Source organism: Nicotiana tomentosiformis, chromosome 9 (genome assembly GCF_000390325.3).
Source record: "Nicotiana tomentosiformis chromosome 9, ASM39032v3, whole genome shotgun sequence".
In the NCBI taxonomy this organism is placed as follows: domain Eukaryota; kingdom Viridiplantae; phylum Streptophyta; class Magnoliopsida; order Solanales; family Solanaceae; genus Nicotiana; species Nicotiana tomentosiformis.
In genome coordinates, this window is record NC_090820.1 from 70,874,831 (window position 1) to 70,893,182 (window position 18,352).

An 18,352-nucleotide genomic window follows, 5' to 3' on the forward strand; every position below is an offset into this window, starting at 1 on the left:
TAGAGACGTCTCTTGGGTCAATCTCTTAGAAAAATACTTGCCTCAATCAAAGGAATATTTCAATCTTGCTCTCAATCAATGAAGATCTTGTTGGCTAGGAAAAACTCAAGACATCAACCACTGCCTATATGAAGAACTTGAAGAAGGAGAGAACGGTGCGCAACTTCACAAACAAGCTTTCTACATCTTTCTAGTTATTAGTCAAACACCGTATTCTTGAGTTTACTAGTGTCTCAAAAGATATAAAGAAAAAGAAAACAATCAAGAGGTTGTGTCAAAAGCTTGATAAAGATTCACTTGCATATCGTTGGAGGTGAACGAAGGAAAATCGCGACCATTGTAACCAATCACATTTGAAGATCTAAGAGAACCCTTGTGATCCAAGGGAACTGATTGTAGGTACTGCACCAGCACATGAACCATTATAAAACTTCGTGCCTCATTTATTCTATCTTTGTTAAACTCTCTTCATTGTTATTTTGCTCTAACCTGGCTTCTGCAGGAAAAGAGTCGACTAATATCATAGTTGGTAAACTTATTTTGTAAATTAGCATAATTCACCCCTCATCTCTTGTGTTTCAGTTGGTATTAGAGTAGGTCTCACAACAATTCTATTTGCTTAACCACAAGTGAGTAAAAGATTATGGGATCAAATACTATCGTTGGAACACTTTCAAGAGGGAACCTCTCAAATAAGACCACCTTACTTTTCTCACACTGAAAAGTGCATACTGAAATATATGCCAAATCATATGACACTAATGTCTAGCGCGTGATTAAAAAGGGAGATCTCCCCATTCCACCAGCAAAAAGGGACAAAACCACTGAAAGTCAGGTATCATATGATCCCCATGATTTAGACGACTATACCGGTGAATAGGTTGCCATTGTTCAGGTAAATTCTAAAGCGAAAAATATTCTGTACAATGCCATAAATGGAGAAGAGTACGAGAAAATTTCAAGCTATGAAATTGCAAAAGAAATGTGGAAAAAACTTAAAGTCACCTACGAAGGAACCAACAAAGTCAGGGAAATAAGGATAAACCTTCTGATTCATGATTACAAGCTATTTCAAATGAAGGAAGGTGAATCTATTAAAGAGATGTTCTCCGGTTCAGCAAATTGTTGGAGATCTAAAAGCATTTGGGAGACCACTGAAAAGTGGAGAGTAGATCAGGAAAATTCTAAGGATTCTACTAGAAAATTCAAGATATCGACAAAATTTCCAATGATGAATTGCATTGAGATCTTATAGCCTTTGAAAAGACTCATTTGAATAGATGTGTACAAGAAGAAAAGAAGAAGAGTGTGTCACTCAAAGCTACTATAATTGAATTTGAAAATGATAAAGAATGAGTAGGAGAACAAGATAAAAATATAGATATGCTATCAAGAGTGGTATGAAATATGACTAGAAGAACCAGATGAGGCAAAAAGGGTAAGCAGTTTTTCAGATAAGGAAGACCGGCAAATGAAAATGAGAAAAATGATGGAAGATGCTATAATGTGGAAAATTTGGTCATGTACAAAGCTGAATGTCGCGATCTAAAGAAGAAAATCAATAAGGGTTTTCATAAGTAGAAATATTTTGGAGCATGGAGTGATGATGAAGAATCTACTGGTGATGAGATGGCTAACATGTGCTTCTTGGCATTTGGAGAAAGTGATGAAGATGAATCAGACAATGAAGAAAATGCAAATCTAAGTTTGATGGCAATTGCGGAAACCAGTAAGGAACAATGCAAGAAAAACATAAGAGGAAAGTAGTATCTTGATAGCACGTGTTCTAGACATATGACATGTGACAAACAACTTTTCAAATCTATCACAAAACTAGATGGATGATCGGTCACATGTGGAGATAATTCTAAAGGAAACGTCAATGGAGTTGGTAAAGTCCCGCTAAGCCCATCATGTGATGTAGATAAGGTATATATTATGGATGAATTAGGATACAATCTGCTAAGTATCAGTCACCTATGTGACAACGAGTATGAGTTACACTTTTTAAAAAACTGGATGGTTAATTATTGATGAATCCCTTAATTCAGTTCTTTCTGGAAGTAGTGTAACGACCCGACCGGACATTTTGAGCCCTAGTGCGTCATTCGGCGATTTGAGACCCTGAGCAGCTTCACTTCAAGTATTATGACTTGTACGCGTGGTCGAAATTTAATTTCGGGAAGTTAGGAGTTGATTTGGAAAGAAAATTCTAATTTCGGAAGCCTTAAGTTGGAGGAATTGACTAAAGTGGGATTTTGAGTAGACGACCTAAGGATCGGGATTTCAAAATTCTAACAGGTTCGTATGATATTTTTGGATTTGGGCGTATGTCCGAATCGGGTTTTGGATGACCCGGGAACGTTTCGGCGCCTATTGTGGAAGTTAGCATTTTGGAAGTATTTCATAAATTAGGGTTAGAGTGAATTTCAATGCTATCGATGTCCGTTTGTGATTCTGAGTTAGGGAATAGCTCCGTATGGTGATTCTGGTATTGGGAGCGCGTCCGGATGTGGATTTGGAGGTCCGTAGGCCATTTCGGGGTCATTTGGCAAAAGTTGGAACTTTGAAGGTTTTTGAGAAGTTTGACCGGGGGTGGACCTTTTGATATCAGGTCAAGCTTTAGTACCCTGAGTTGTTTCTAAGGTATTCGATAAATGTAAAGAGATGTACTTATTATGGTAGTCATGTACTTTATTGTAAGCGTGTATCTTGTGATTTGGAAACTTCCTTCCTTTCTGATAGAGCGGGCCGAACGCCTCGGCAGTATCTCTCGGAATGGGATAAATTCCTTCCTTTCTTGTGGAGCAGGCCGAATGACTCAGCAGTATATAGAGGTGCATCTCTAGTTCATTCCGTTCGACCCTCGGTAGTGTACACACTACTCCGGATCGGGCCGAACGACCTCGGCAGAATCGTGCGTTATACTGCTAGTAGTCCGAATATTCACCAGATAAACTTTTCACTGACGCCCGGGATTTTATGGTATTTCTTATCTGATTGGTATTGACATTTGGTATTTATTCTGAAATATCGAGGTAGGATAATGGTCAATAAATTTTTGATAAAAAGGAAATAATTGAAACATTATGAAACTTCAAATTTCTACCCTATTGCTGTGTACTTTTCAATTATATGAATTATCGTATTATTTATTTTACTGGACCTCTAGTAAGTGTCGATGTCGACCCCTCGTCACTACTCCTCCGGGGTTAGGCTAGATACTTACTGGGTATGCGTTGATTTACGTACTCATACTACACTTGCTACACATTTTGTGCAGGTGCATATATACCCGGTGGTCTTTTGGGCCCAGAGGCACGGATGTTGCGGGGACTTACCGTGAGCTGCATTTCATGTTACGATCCGCAGCATGCAGAGTCTCCATCAGAGTTATTTACATTTCTCCTGTATAATTTGTATTCCAGACAGATATTGCATTTTTATTATATTTCCTAGTTGATGCTCATGAACTTGTGACATCGGGTTTTGGGTGATTATGGGTTGTTTGGTATTGAAATTATGAAATTATTTTTATCTACTCCGTGAAGTTCTTATTTTATTATTAAATTGAAGGAAATCGTGATTTCAAATATTAAAAGGAGTAATTTAGTTAATTAATTATGGTTGGCTTGCCTGACAGCAGTGTTAGGCGCCATCACGATCTATTATGGATTTTGGGTCATGACAACATGGTATCAGAGCACTAGGTTCACTTAGGTCTCACGAGTCATGAGCAAGTCTAGTAGAGTCTTGCGGATCGGTACGAAGACGTCTGTACTTATCTTCGAGAGGCTACAGGGCTGTTAGGAGCACTTCCCTTCTTGATTCCTCATCGTGCGATTTGATTCCTTTGAGGTTTATACCTTCATCTCCTTCCTATTCAATCTTATGCGACGAGAAGCGCTTATCATAAATTGGGAATCGAGGAATTGTAATGGTACTACAGATGTGGTGCAGGATATTTCTCTCTGCGTATTTGATTGGGCTAGAGTTGTCGCCTTGCGGAAAGTCATTCTGTCGTTTCAGCTCAGTATTAGTATTATCTAAGGTTTTGAGATTCAACATTGATTGTTATGACGATTCGTGTGTTGCTATTGCACAGTATTTGTGTAATGGTAGGATGCTTGCCTATGCGTCGAGGCATTGAATAACTTGAAAGGAGGTTTTACTCAGTGCATGATTCAGAGATTCAGTATTTTATTTCTGGCGGAGGAAAGGCAACCAGATTGAGAATGTTCAAGCTTAGGTTGATGGAGTGACGAGACTTGGTATTTTGAGCGTGGTGGAATTTTCATCCATGATGTGGTGTCGTCGTCCTTGATTGAACGCGTTAATGTTCGTCGATGTTATGGCCTTTTTCAATTTGCCTGCGGGGCAGGGTGTTGTGAAATGGTGCCTGAGAAGCGGTTGTCAGAGATAACAGAGTGTAGCGATTTCGGAATAAAATTGGTACTTCTAGTATTGATGGATCAAGAAAGATGATCTTCTAAGAGGTTTAGATTTGGTGCTGACTCACGTATTTAGATGTTACAGAGCTGGGTGCGGGTTTGGAGCAACAATTGTGCAGCGAAGGATGAGGAAGGACATGTGGGAGGTGTCTTGCGGTGGTTGAATTGTCAGGAGGTCAAGTGTGAAAAGTAGAAGTCGAGGAGTTGGCTAAGGGAGAGGGTTTGACCAAAGTAGGAGAGTGGTAGAGTATCATATGGGTTCTGTGGTAGGATAGCCTCACTCCTTGAGGGACGCTTAGAGCAATTTGGGAATCGTTATGGGCAGTGACTAGGACCATGGATTTTATTTGGATGCAACATGACTTCGAGTTTGGAATGCGTTGTTGGAATTTTAGCTTATGTCAATGGGGAAGGAGGAACCTTGGCGGGTCCCAGGGTTATGTAATTGTAGCTTAGAGCTAAGTGGGAAAGCCCCACCGTCTATGATTGGATTGCGTAGTTGTTAACTTGTGCGGTTTCTAGTTATCAGTGTATTGATGGGTTATTATGACTAAGGAAAGAAAACATCAGTGGTAATTTGCGCAAAGGATTTGAGGAATGTGTGCTATCTTTGACCTTATCGGTTCATGTTCGGGTTTTGGGAAGATCCAGAGTCTATGCTTCGTGTGGATGTGATGTATAAGGAGAGGAATTCAGCCGATTGCTTCTTTGAGAGGGTGTTCATGTGCTAGCAAGGCCTTGGAGTTTGATTATATTCGGGGACAAGTCGGAGTGGGTGACTCTCAACAATGGTCCTAGTAGGTTCAAAATCAAAGTGCGGTGCCTAAGGATTTCGAGCCAGTAGTTTGGTTAATTATTTGAGCTTTTGTAGTGGATTATGAAAGGTGGCTTGGAGTAATCTACATTATCGTTGGTCTGCGGTGTGGCATTTGAGGAATGGGAGAAAATAACTTCGGATTCATAGAGGGATTTTCAGAATGGGTGTACCAGTTGAAGATGCGAATATGAGCATAATGAGGGTATGGGATGGTTCGTAGGTTTTGAGACAACGTGGTCTCGTGGAATAAGGTCACTCAGGGTGAGTGCGGATTTGGGTTCATGATATTTTGAATGGAGCTATTATTATTCCTAAGTCAAGTCCAGAGTAAATTAAAAGAAGTCTAATCGGTTAGCAATGGTTGAATTGGCATAATGGTGGCAATGATCAGTTCCTTCAGCTTGTTAAGTTCTACATGTGGTTTGTGGCGGTGCGTGCGAGGCTTGACGACCGCCGTAACTGATTTTATTTGGAGGCATTCGAGTATTATGGGATATTATGTGTATATGGATCCCGGGAGAGTTATGGTGGTTTAGACCACTACTTGAGGATTTGTATTTTCTGGGGTTATGGGAATTCAGTCACGTGTTGCAATGGTTCTTCTGAGATGAGCTAAGTAAAAGGTTTCTCTATGATAAAGTGTTTATTCTATTAGTGGTTCAGAAGTTATGGTGAAATTCTTGTACTGTTGCGTATTGGCATGCTAGGCACAGTGAGCGGCATTTGAATTAGAAGTTGAGGATCAAGATTGCCATTTGGTGTTGGTGAGACTATCACGAGCTCGGATGAGCAAGAAAGGATTCAGATGGTTAGAGTAAGCTGGTATTGTCTTGGGCGTCACCTGGGATCGATGTCCTGTGTAAGAGGCTTTGTGTACTGATTTGCGGCTTTTTGATTTGTTTTACAGCATTAGTGCGGCTGGTGGTATAGATGTGCAGGCTGGTTACCTGGTACGGAAGGTCGTGGGAGCATATCCCATGGGAAGATTGTATAAGTGTGACATGTAGTCACTTGATTGATTAAAGATTTGAAACCAAGTATAGAGATTTGGTACTATCACTAATGTGAGAGTTTAGGACTGAAAGGCGCTCTATTCAGTTGGTTGTGAATTGTGGAAGTTTGTTCCGGATTTGGCGGTTGTTCTTGTGTGTCATGGGAAAAAGGGTTGTTGTGGATCCTTGAAAGGTTATTAGCCCAGTGCGGTACGATCAGAATCGACTTGAGGTCTGTGGATGGATCTAAATGTGAATGTGGGCTCTATATCAGGCCGGATGTGTTCATTTCAGCACAGCGCTATTTTCGGAGGGGTCTTCGGGCCTTGGATGTTATTTATATTAACGGCCCTTCCGTGTAGTCTCTATTGTGCCATGTGGGTTGTGAGGCAGTTTGATTATTCGCACTCGTATTGAGATCCCGTATAGTTTGTGGTGTTATATTTGCAGGATGACTCTCGAGATGCAGATCATTTATTGCACCTTAGTTGTGCTTGAGTTTTATAGTGTATGACGCTACCCGTCTCCCCAGGATTTGTATTATGCACTTGTCATGCTTATGGTTAATATTCGGGTTTTTCATGAGTATAAGCATTACAGCTCGATGTGTGTTTTCTTTCAAGTATTATGTGTGGATCTAGTGGCACGTCGCCACAGGTATATGGTTGGATCGGGTGGCACACCGCCACGGATACGTTGTTTGGATTTGGTGGCACGCCGCCACGGGTATCATGGTTGGATCGGGTTGCATACCTCAACGATATCATGTGTGGATCAGGTTGCACGCCGCAACAGTGTGATATTGAGTATAGTTTCCCATATCTATTATTGTATGATTTGCTTCTCATTTTCTGAGGAAGATTCATGACATCTTTTCGGCTGTTTAAATTAACTACGTGGGTTGAGTAGTTCTTTCCAGAGTTCATTTCCTTATGTATCACATTTGGGGTTGTAGCTTGTTGGCACATTGTGGCATCATATGAGATTTTTGGCAGTGTCTGAGGTGGCTTATTGCCTGAGCAACTTGTACTGGGTGAGACGAGATTATTGGACCTGGGATCCGTGCGATCAGATTTATATGAAGCATATTAAAGAGAAAATATCGTTATTTGGTTCATAATGAGGTAATGGTTCTTGTACGGAGGAGAGAGTCAATGATTTGTTGACTCGGCAGTTGGTTATGAATTCCTACACATCTCCTCCATCGTGGCAGTATTGCAAGAGTTGGAACAAGACTTATATGGGTCATGAGGTGTGATGTGAGCATCGAATTTGTGGGATTTCGGCTGTTGTTATCAAGGGATGTTATTATGTTCATGTGAATTATGCGGTGCATGGTGTGGATTCTGCGAAGGTATGCAAACATGTATTGGTGCATCGTGTAGTGATTAATACGGTGTTCGTATGTTAGAACCAGACCTGGTAGAGAATTTCAGATGTTGGAATTTGGCTCTAAGGCTTATTTGACTAGATAAAAGGGAGGATTTTAAGGTTTGCTCGAGCAAATGTGCTCAACTGGGTTGTGGTAGCACGAGTAGGTCCACAAGGTGTTAAATATTGATTTTGGACAAACTCCAGAGCAGTTCTTAGCACGTTCGAGGACGAACATATGTTTAAGTGGGAGAGAATGTAACGACCCGACCGGTCGTTTTGAGCCCTAGCGCGTCATTCAGAGGTTTGAGACCCTGAGCAGCTTCACTTCAAGTATTATAACTTGTACGGATGGTCGGAATTTAATTTCGGGAAGTTTGGAGTTGATTTGGAAATAATATTCTAATTTAGGAAGCCTTAAGTTAGAGGAATTGACTAAAGTGGGATTTTGAGTAGACGACCTCGGAATCGAGATTTGAAGGTTCCAACAGGTTCGTATGATGATTTTAGACTTGGGCGTATGTCTAGATCGGGTTTTGGATGACCTGGGAACGTTTCGGCGCCTATTGTGGAAGTTGGCATTTTGGAAGGATTTCATAAATTTGGGTTGGACTGCATTTCAATGCTATCGATGTCCGTTTGGATTCTGAGTCTGGGAATAGCTCCGTATGGTGATTCTAGTATTGGGAGCACGTCCGAATGTGGATTTGGAGGTCATTCCGGGGTCATTTTGCAAAAGTTGGAACTTTGAAGGTTTTTGAGAAGTTTGATCGGGAGTAGACTTTTTGATATCGGGGTTGGATTACGATTCCGTAAGTTGGAATAGGTCCGTAATGTCAATTATGACTTGTGTGCAAAATTTGAGGTCAATCGGACGTGATTTGATAGGTTTCAGCATAGATTGTAGAAGTTTGAAGTTTCAAAGTTCATTAAGTTTGAATTGAAGGGTGATTCGTAGTTTCAATGTTGTTTGGCACTATTTGAGGCTTCGACTAAGTTCGTAATGTGTTTTAGGACGTGTTGGTATATTTGGTTAAGGTCCGGAGGGCCTCGGGTTGGTTTCGGGCGGTCAACGGATCAACTTAGAGTTTTGTTGTGTTGCTGAAGGGCCTGAGTTCTAGTGTAATCGCACCTGCGAAAAAAGGGCCGCAGGTGCGACGCCACAGAAGTGGCAAGGCAAGTGCAGAAGTGAAGTTGGCCAAGAAGCCTGGGGTCGCAGAAGCGGGCACAAACGCGCAGGTGCACGCGCGCAGGTGCGCACGCGCATATGCGCTTGAGGATCGCAGAAGTGAAAGCGCAAATGCGCTGCATGGGGCACAGATGCGGGGGTTGTTGGGCCGTGCTTGAACCGCACCTGCGATGGAATTTCCTTAGGTGCGGAGCCGCAGGAGCGACTGATGAACCGCACAAGCAGAAATAGTGGCCGGGCAGCGTTCTCTTTAAAACTAGAGTTGGGTTCAATTTCACTTCATTTTGTCCATGGGAGCCGATTTTGGAGCAGGTTTGGAGTGCTATCTTCATCTTCTATTTGGAGCAAGTTTGGAGCAGGTTTAGTACCCTGAGTTATTGCTAAGGTATTCGATAAATGTAAAGAGATGTACTTATTGTTGTGCTCATGTACTTTATTGTAAGCGCGTTTCTTGTGATTCGGAAACTTCCTTCCTTTCTTGTGGAGCGGGTCGAACGCCTCGGCAGTATATAGAGGTATATCTCTCATTCGTGTCGTTCGACCCTCGGCAGTATACACATTACTCCGGATCGGGCCGACCGACCTCAGCAGAATCGTGCGTTATACCGCTAATAGTCCGAATATTCACGAGATAAACTTTTCACTGACGCTCTGTATTTTATGGTATTTCTTATCTGATTGGTATTGACACTTGGCATTTACTCTGAGATATCGATGTAGGATACATGATCGATAAATTTTTAATAAAAAGGAAATAATTGAGACATTATGAAACTTCAGATTTCTCCCCTAGATCTCGAGGTAGGATACATGGCCAGTAAAAAATAGTTTTTTGGGGAAATATAGATAAAATGGCCAGCAAAAGAACCAAACTTTTACTTTTATCCTCCCTCCAAAAGAAAATTCTATAATTTCATTTCCCTCTCTCTTTCTGTAACTCATCCCGCCTAGGGCTTCTCTCTTTACATACTAGGAGTAATCAATTTTCTAATAGTTTTCTCACTTGATCTATCCATTCGAAAGAGACAATCTCGTCAATTCAAAGATACCAAGGATTAACCTTTCAATATTCCATGAATTTGAAGATAGAGGTATTTGAATAAACTCTAGTTTGAAGGTCGTAACTGGCTGACTGAATGTCAATTTAGGAGAAGATTTTTTTGTACAAAGATCAAAGTATGTCTCTTTTTTACATTCTTTTAATTTCATTTTGCAAATGAATGTGTATCTAATTTCCTCAACCCCTTCGACTTGCATACATCTGTATATAAAATCGTCGTCCCTTAATTAAATTATGCTCATTCTTTATATATGTTGAATTTTTTGTTTGGTGATTACTTTGTATCATTTTGTAATTATTTAAGTTTGTGAGTCGTTTGCTTACACTAATTTTACTTGCAGTGTATGCTCTTGGGGGAAAAAGTTAAGAATCGTATTTGGTGTTCGATAAAATGTCATAACAAAGGTATGTCACTTGAGCAATAGTGATTAGTGGATATGAGATTTTACAAGTAATTCTTTAAATCTTTGAATCCTTTTTCTTATAAATATTTTTAATTCTTTTGTTTATGAGTTAGATTGGAGTCGTTTCACGTATTAAATTGCGAAGAACAACACAAGTATCTTTGGGCTAAGTCAGGCTACTAAATTGTGTTGTTATTCATCATCAATATTTTTTATTTGAACATGAAATATTATTCAAAGAAATAAAGGTTAAACGGAAATTTGAAGTGATAAATTATATATGCTCAGGAATAATCCCTTCGAGTGCCACAACAGTAAACCTACGACAGGCGAAAAGGAGAAGACATCGGCTTCTGCCTCGCGAGCTCGTCTATGGCCATTCTGGTCGGCGGCCAGCCATGTTTTTCGGCTGGTCAGCCTCCTCCCACCCTCTCCCTATCACCTACTATCACAAATAACTGTTCCCAGCCTTTAAATTATAGCAAAGTTCTTAAACCAGCCACTATTAATAACTCCGTGCACGTGAAGGCGAGTTCTGTCGAACCAATCCCATTCAAACGTGCTACTTTCTTACATGGACAACCATTTGTGAAGTTCACAGAGTCAGAAGTGGATCACATGAATGTTATAGAAGGCTTGCAATATGCAGTTGTAGCTAAGTTCTCTTATGGATGGCCAGAAGTCCAAGAATTACGTTGAATTATTCCAATCCAATGTGGTATCAAAGGAGATTGTAATATTGGTTTCTTAAGAGATAAACATGTGTTGATTCGTTTGACATTATGGGTAGATTACATTAAGATTACGTCCAAAAGTACCTATTATATTAAAGCGAAGGATGGGTATGAATATTAGATGAGGCAGCTTATTTATGATGCAAAGTTCAAGGCCGGAGAAGAAACGCCAATGGCTATGGCTTGGATTTTATTCCCAAACTTGTTGCCTACGTATTTTGTTAAGGAGTGCTTATTTTCTTTAGCTTCAGCTGTTGGAAAGCCACCGCATCTCAACATGGAAAGTATAAATAAAACAAGGCCTAGTTGTGCTCGAGTTAAGATTCATGTTGATCTATTAGGAGATTTGCCGAAGAAGGTTCGAATGGATATAAAGAATGAATCTAGAGGAGAGGTAAGAACTGAATGGGTTAAAATTCAATATGATTTCATGCCCAAATATTGCAAAGAGTGTAAGTTGCAAGGCCATGATATGATCGAATATTGCAGGCTACATCCAGAATTAATAGAGCACAAAGACAATGAAAAATAGGATACCAATGTTAATGTGGCAGACAATAATAAATAAAAAGGTCCTTTAATGATTCATACTAGTGAAAAAGTTGTAGGTAATATTGGAGAACAATGGAAAGAAGCGCGAGATAATTGTGTGAAGAAAACTGTCCAGCAAGAGGAAATTAAAGCTAAAACTGGGAAGGAAATAGTGCCAGTTGAGAAGGAAGCTGTGGGAAACCAGCAGGTCCATGTAACCAATAAATTTGTTGTTCTTGAGGTTGAAGAAGGTGAGAAGGAAAATAACAATCAGCTGGTCTTGGTAGAAGACAGTAATGTTGATCGCAGTCCTAATGTATCTCCTAGTGTCACTAGGAATGGTACTCCAAAATCAGCTAACAAATTAATTCCTAAGACTCATGTTTTTAATCCTAATGACAAAGGGACTGGGAGTGTTTCTCTACTGCAAAAGGAGTCGACTTCTCAATGGGTAAACAGGACTTTTTGAGGTGGCAACTTAGATAATTATAATCTATCTTGTCAGGAAATTCCTACACAAACTATTTCTACAGCAAAGTCAATTGAAGCACCTATAGAAAAGGAGAAAGTACAACTAAGTGGAGGGCAATTGTGGAGTGATCAGATAGAGCAGGATTCTGAAGAAGGGGGAATACCAGATGCAATGGAGGAAGATGACTTATATACTAAAGAAGAGGTGGATGAAGAAAATCAGGGTGATGAAGGTAGCATTGCAAAGGCACAGTCAGATTCTAAGGTGGTGCAAAACACCAACCAGATATCAGAGAATATTGTCCCTTCAGTTGATCAGGTGGATGCAGTAGATCCAAGAGGAACTAAGGGAGATGCAACAATGGTGTGGAATGAGGTAGATGATACGAACAATGCTGCAATTATCCCTGAAAATGATGAGGTGAGATTGATAGGAAATAAGGTCCAACATGCTCTGTTGTTAAGCTCTGAAATCCCACAATATAGTATGAAGGAAAAAGGAGGTGGAACTCTAATTCCTAAACTTGTGACATCTGACCTTGACACTAGAGTAAATACCAAGGAAGCAGTGGAGAATTTAGGTAGAATTGTGAAGGATCTTGATGACGAGTCTATATCACAAAACTTCCTCAACATAGCCAAGCAGGGAAATTTATCTCCAAGAGTAATGGAGAAAGGGAAATCAGCTGGTTGTGGAAAGAAAAATCAGCAAAAGGAGTCCTCAACTGTGCAAAATGGAGGGATTCAAACAAGAAGGACTCACACTAAATCTCATATTTAAATATGAATGCAATCATATGGAATGTGAGGTCGGTTAATACTAAAAAAAGCTTTTGAAAGGCTTGTCAATATGAATAGGCAGCATCATTTTCAATATGAAGGATTGGTCTAGCACAAGCTTTTACTAATGTCAATAACAATATATGGGCTTTTGTAGATGAGGATCACATGGTAGATATACTGTTTGATTTGGAACAACAACAAACAATGAAACAGACCAATGTGGACACCCAAAATAGCTTTATTGTCATGCTGGTTTATGCAAATTTGACTCGATAGAAAGGATTGAATTATGGGATACCTTATATGCTATGGTTGGAGATATGACTTTTTCATGGATGGTAGCTGGAGACTTTAATGTCATATGGGATGAAGAAGAAATATTTGGTGGGCTGCCAGTCTCACTGAATGAAGTCAATGATTTCAGGCATTGTATCAACACATGTAATTTAGTTGCTTTAGGATTCAGAGGGTGCATTTATACTTGGTAGAATGGTAGAGCAGAGGACGATTGTATTTCTAAACGATTAGATAGATGCTTGGCTAACATTGAATTCCAACAAATGCTTCCTGGATTGGAGATCACTCATATATCAAAAATAGGATCAGATCACTCTCCTATATTGCTGACATGTAATCCACTACCGTGCCAATCAAGAAAGCATTCAGGTTCTTAAATATCTGGACCAAACATCCAACTTTTAAAGAAGTTGTTTAAGAGAACATGAGTGCTGACTTTGCTGCAAATCCATTCATTGTATTTAATCACAAACTGAAGAAGCGAAAGAGAGCTTTAACTTTGTGGAGCAAAGCTACATATGGTGATATTTTTTAGAAGATTGCAAGCTTAGAGGAGGTGGTATTAGTTCACGAAGCTCAATTCAAACAAAATCTAACACAACAAAATAGAGCTAGGCTGCATAAAGTACAAGCAAATTTGATCAGATATTTTACTTTGGAGGAGGAGTTTTGGAAATAAAAAGCAGGAATGTCTTGGTTTCAAGATGGAGATAGAAACACCAAGTTTTTCAATGCACAAGTGAATGGAAGAAGGAAAAGACTACAACTTAAAAGAATACAAAACAATGATGGAAATTGGGTAGAAGATAATAAAGTTATGGCTGATAAGGCAGTCAAGTTCTTCAAGGCACAATTTCATGAAGAACAAGTCCCCTCGAATTTTGACATCATAGATCATATACCAGCAATGGTAGATTACGAGCATAATCAGGAATTGGTGAAACAACCTACATTTGAGGAGGTAAAACATGTTGTCTATGGGTTAATGGTGAAAGTGCAGGAGGGCATGATGGTTTTAGAGGATGCTTCTTTCATGTATATTAGGATATAGTAGGGGATGATATTGTGGAAATTGTGAAGGCTTTCTTCAATGGCCAGGAACTGCCCAGGTTCATAACTCACACGAATCTGGTATTGTTACCAAAGAAGAAAGCAATGATCTCATACTCAGACATGCGACCTATTAGTCTCATCAACTTTATCAATAAGGTTTTCTCAAGAGTTATTCATGAGAGCCTAGTAGGATATCTTCCTAATCTTATATCAAATGAGCAGGTAGGATTTGTGAAGGGTAGGATCATAGTTGAAAATGTTCTGTTCTCACAAGAAATAATTACTAATATAAGGTTGCGAACTAAGGATGGCCCAAACGTTGTGATTAAACTAGATATGAGAAAAGCCTATGATACGCTATCTTGGTTGTTCTTAACTAAGGTTCTGAGGAATATGGGATTTGAGGAAAGGTTTATTGGCATGATCTTTGGCATTGTAGATAATAATTTATATTCTGTATTGCTTAATGGACAATCATATGGATTCTTCAAGTCGACAAGAGGTGTAAAGCAGGGTGATCCTTAATCACCAACTCTATTCATTCTTGCTGCCGAGGCACTATCGAGGGGACTCAATGCACTAAATATGAACCTTTACTTTTGTGTCTTTGGATTGCCTAAGTGGATCCCTAAGATTAACCATCTAGCTTATGCTGATAATACGATCATTTTCTCATCCTCTGATGCTACATCATTGCAATTTGTGATAGAAGTCTTGGATGCTTATGAAACTACTTCAGGCAGTTGATTAACAAAAACAAGTCTGCCATATATATGCATCATTCAGCCAGTGCATAGGTGGTGAACAAAGTCGAAAGGATCACTAGGATATCCAAGCAGGATTTCCCATTTACATACCTTGGCTGCCCAATTTTCTATTCCAGAAGAAGGATGGATTACTACCAAGGGCTGCTCAACAAGGTGTTAGACAAACTGCAGGCATGGAAAGGCAAATTGTTATCCATTGGAGGAAGTGTTGTCTTGATCTCTCATGTCTTGTAGAGTATGCGAATCCATCTTCTTTCTGCAGTAAATCCTCTTGCATATGTGATTAATAAATTATACAAGATATTTGCTCAATTCTTTTGGTGTAATTCTGTTGGTGGTTCGAGCAGACATTGGGCATCGTGGAGTACATTCTGTATGCCATGTGAGGAAGGGGGAGTAGGATTTAGGTCACTCCATGATGTTTCAAAGGCTATGTTTTGTAAATTATGGTGGAACTCTAGAACTAAACCTAGTCTATGGAGTTCATTTATCATCCAAAAATATTACAAAAAGATTAATCCTATGGTGGTGCCATGGAGGAAGGGATCTCATGTATGGAGAAAAATGCTAGAATGCAGGGAGTTAATTGAACATCATATTGTATGGCATACAAAGATGGGATCTTCTCTATTCTAGTTTGAAAACTGGATAGATTTGGAGGCTTTATATTTTATCACTCTCCCAAATTTTTTCTGTGATGAAACAATCCACAATGTGTGTGATGTGGTGCATGATGGGCAGTGGGATGAAAATATTCTCTGACAAATCATGTCGGAGGAATTTGCAAATCACATACTGAAAAATTGTAAACCACCAGTGATACAGGATGTACTGGATCAACCATACTGGACTTTGGAGCCTACGAGAGAGTTTAGTGCAAAATCAGCTTGGGATTATGTGAGGAGGAGAAATGAGCCATTCAATGCTTATATAAAGATTTGGGCGAAAGGTCTACCATTCAAAATACACTTTTTCATGTGGAAAGTATGGAGGAATAAACTACCATTAGATGATTTAATGAGAAGGTTGGGTTACTTGATGGCTTTTAGGTGTTGGTGTTGTACTAATCCGATAGAGGAAACCATGCATCACTTGTTTTTCACGTCCTATGTTGCGAGAAAAGTGTGGCCATATTTCCTGCCTTCTGCAGGAATTGTGATTGATGGACTCACATTTCACCAAATCATAATCAAGTGCTGGACTGCTAAGGTGATACCAAGATTGCAGCCTATAATTCAAGAAATAACAACCATTATTGTATGGGAGTTATGGAAGAGAAGGAACAACTTCAAACATGGTGATTCAGTAATAGTGAGTAGGGTGATCTATCAGGTATCTTCTACACTTCAATCACTGGTCAAATTCAGGAAGCCTAGACTCATTCATGTACCATATAAATGACCAGATTTACTCACAATGATGGAGCAATATCTTCCTAAACTGAAGATAACTAAGGTGGTATGGGAGTATCCTACAGCAGGATGGATTAAAGTGAACACTGATGGGGCTTGTAGGGGCAACCCAGGGAGATGTTATATTGGATTTGTATTGAGGAATGCAGAGGGTGATGTGGTGTATGCGTGTGGTAAATAAATTCCAGAGGGAACAAAAAATAAAGCAGAAGCTAAGGCCATGGTTGAGGCTCTCAGATAATGTGTTGAACATAATTTTGTCCTTATTGATTTACACACTGACTCTATGATAATGTTGAAGGCAGTTGAAGGCGAATGATTTGTTTCTTGGTCTATGGAAGGATAATGGAGGAGATTAAACAGCTAATAGCAAGATGCAAGATTACACTATCCCATACTCTTAGAGAAGGCAATAAACTGGCAGAGCACCTTGCAAATCTTGCACTTGATGTTGGCCCTAGTTATTGCAACTGCTTTGGTGATTTGGATATTCAAGAAAGGAGGATTGTGAATGATGATAAATCCCAATGTCCTTACTTAAGAATATGAGTTGCAGTAACTTAGGAGAAGAGGATGAGAGGAGCACAAAGGGGAGGAAAGTTATTGGAACTAACAGCCTAGATCAACATGATCAAATCCTTTGGGAGAAGATCATGGGGGTCATTGTTTTTCCTAACGATGTATTTTTTTTGCAAGGGATGCTATTGTATCCATGCTTAACTATTTGATACAAGCTCAATGGGTAGTATTATCACCCATTGCTCATTCCCTTGAGGGCGTATAAGTGGTAAGCACAAGCATGGACTCACAATGGATGACATATTTTCAGAAGGAAATTATGCAAATGGATAGTGACAAAGTGGCTGTCAATTCTAACAAATATGTGCTCATTACCCAACATGCTATACTTTTTAGGATATATGCTATTACACTTGTGTGCATGTTTGGTTTGGAGTCCGAGGGGCTTAGGTGATTTTTGGATAGGCTACGGACCATTTCGGATTTAGGAAGTTGTTGGTTTCAACTATCTGCGTCTGGTGTTTTTTGCTTCACGATCACGAAGCTACTCTTGCGATCGCGAAGGGGAAATTGGGACTGGGGAAGAGTTGCTCTTTGCGAATGCGAGAAAGTTGTCGCGAACGCGAAGTGGAGAGGGGGCTTACCCTTCGCGAACGCTACCGTCTCTCCGCGAACGCGAAGCTTTGTGGGATCCTGGGGGAGCTGAGCTATTATTCTATGCGAACGCGGGTTGTGGCCCGCGAACATGATGGAAATGGGGGAGCTAAGACTTTGCGAACGCGAAGGTGACATTGCGAATGTGTAGGCCTTCTGGCTTGTTCTTCGCAAACGCGTCAGGTGCTTCGCAGACACGAAGAGCACCTGACGCCCAATTAATAAAATAGTTGAAAGTCGGGGTTTTCCTTATGTTTCACCATTTTCAACTTTGAGCTTGGCCTAGAGGCGATTTTGAAGAGAATTTTCATCCCAACTTCATAGGTTAGTAGATTTTAACTTGTTTTCTTCTATTTCCACAAACACCCATTGATTTTTAACCTTTAATCTATGTTTTTCATGGTAGAAACTAGAGATTTTGGCTAAAATTGGGGATTTTGAAAATTTTAGATTTGGACCTCAAATTGAGGTCGGATTTCGAAACTAATCACATAATAGGGCTTGGGGTGAATGGGTAATCGGGTTTTGGTCCGAATCTCGGATTTTGACCAAGCAAGTTTGGGGTTGACTTTTTCCAAAATAAATTAAAGATTGAATCTTTTTCACTCGTAGGTTGTTTCTAAGCTTATTTTGAATTGTTTGAACTATATTTGGTTAGATTTGATTCGTTTGGAGACGAATTTTAAAGAAAAGGCCCCGGTTGAGCTTTGATTTGATTGCGGATCAAGGTAAGTGTTGGATCTAACCTTGACTTAAGGGAATTAGAAATATTTGAACTATGTGTTGTGTGGATTATGTGAGAAAACGGTGTATATGCGAGGTGACAAGTGGATATACGCTGTCAAGA

The 18,352-nt window shown here is 39.8% G+C and overlaps 1 protein-coding gene across 2 annotated transcripts; it reads left to right on the forward strand.

The window, feature by feature from the left end:
* The first annotated feature begins 9,617 nt into the window (after nucleotides 1-9,617).
* LOC138899397 (uncharacterized) lies at nucleotides 9,618-17,250 on the forward strand. 2 transcript variants are annotated; one of them, XR_011410900.1, is made up of 3 exons: nucleotides 9,618-9,911; nucleotides 10,222-10,285; nucleotides 16,674-17,250. XR_011410900.1 is itself a non-coding variant. In XM_070185612.1 (3 exons), exon 3 carries the CDS (start codon nucleotides 12,193-12,195, stop codon nucleotides 12,799-12,801), a length of 609 nt encoding a protein of 202 aa, XP_070041713.1. In that variant the 5' UTR covers nucleotides 9,618-9,911; nucleotides 10,222-10,285; nucleotides 10,573-12,192; the 3' UTR covers nucleotides 12,802-15,884. The 2 variants fall into 2 exon arrangements, 1 of the variants encoding a protein (XP_070041713.1); XM_070185612.1 differs by lacking the exon at nucleotides 16,674-17,250 and adding an exon at nucleotides 10,573-15,884.
* The last annotated feature ends 1,102 nt before the right edge of the window (nucleotides 17,251-18,352 follow it).

Excerpts from the sequence above, each read along its gene's own strand:
- LOC138899397 (XM_070185612.1), top strand. The coding sequence starts at position 12,193 with ATGGAGGAAGATGACTTATATACTAAAGAAGAGGTGGATGAAGAAAAT.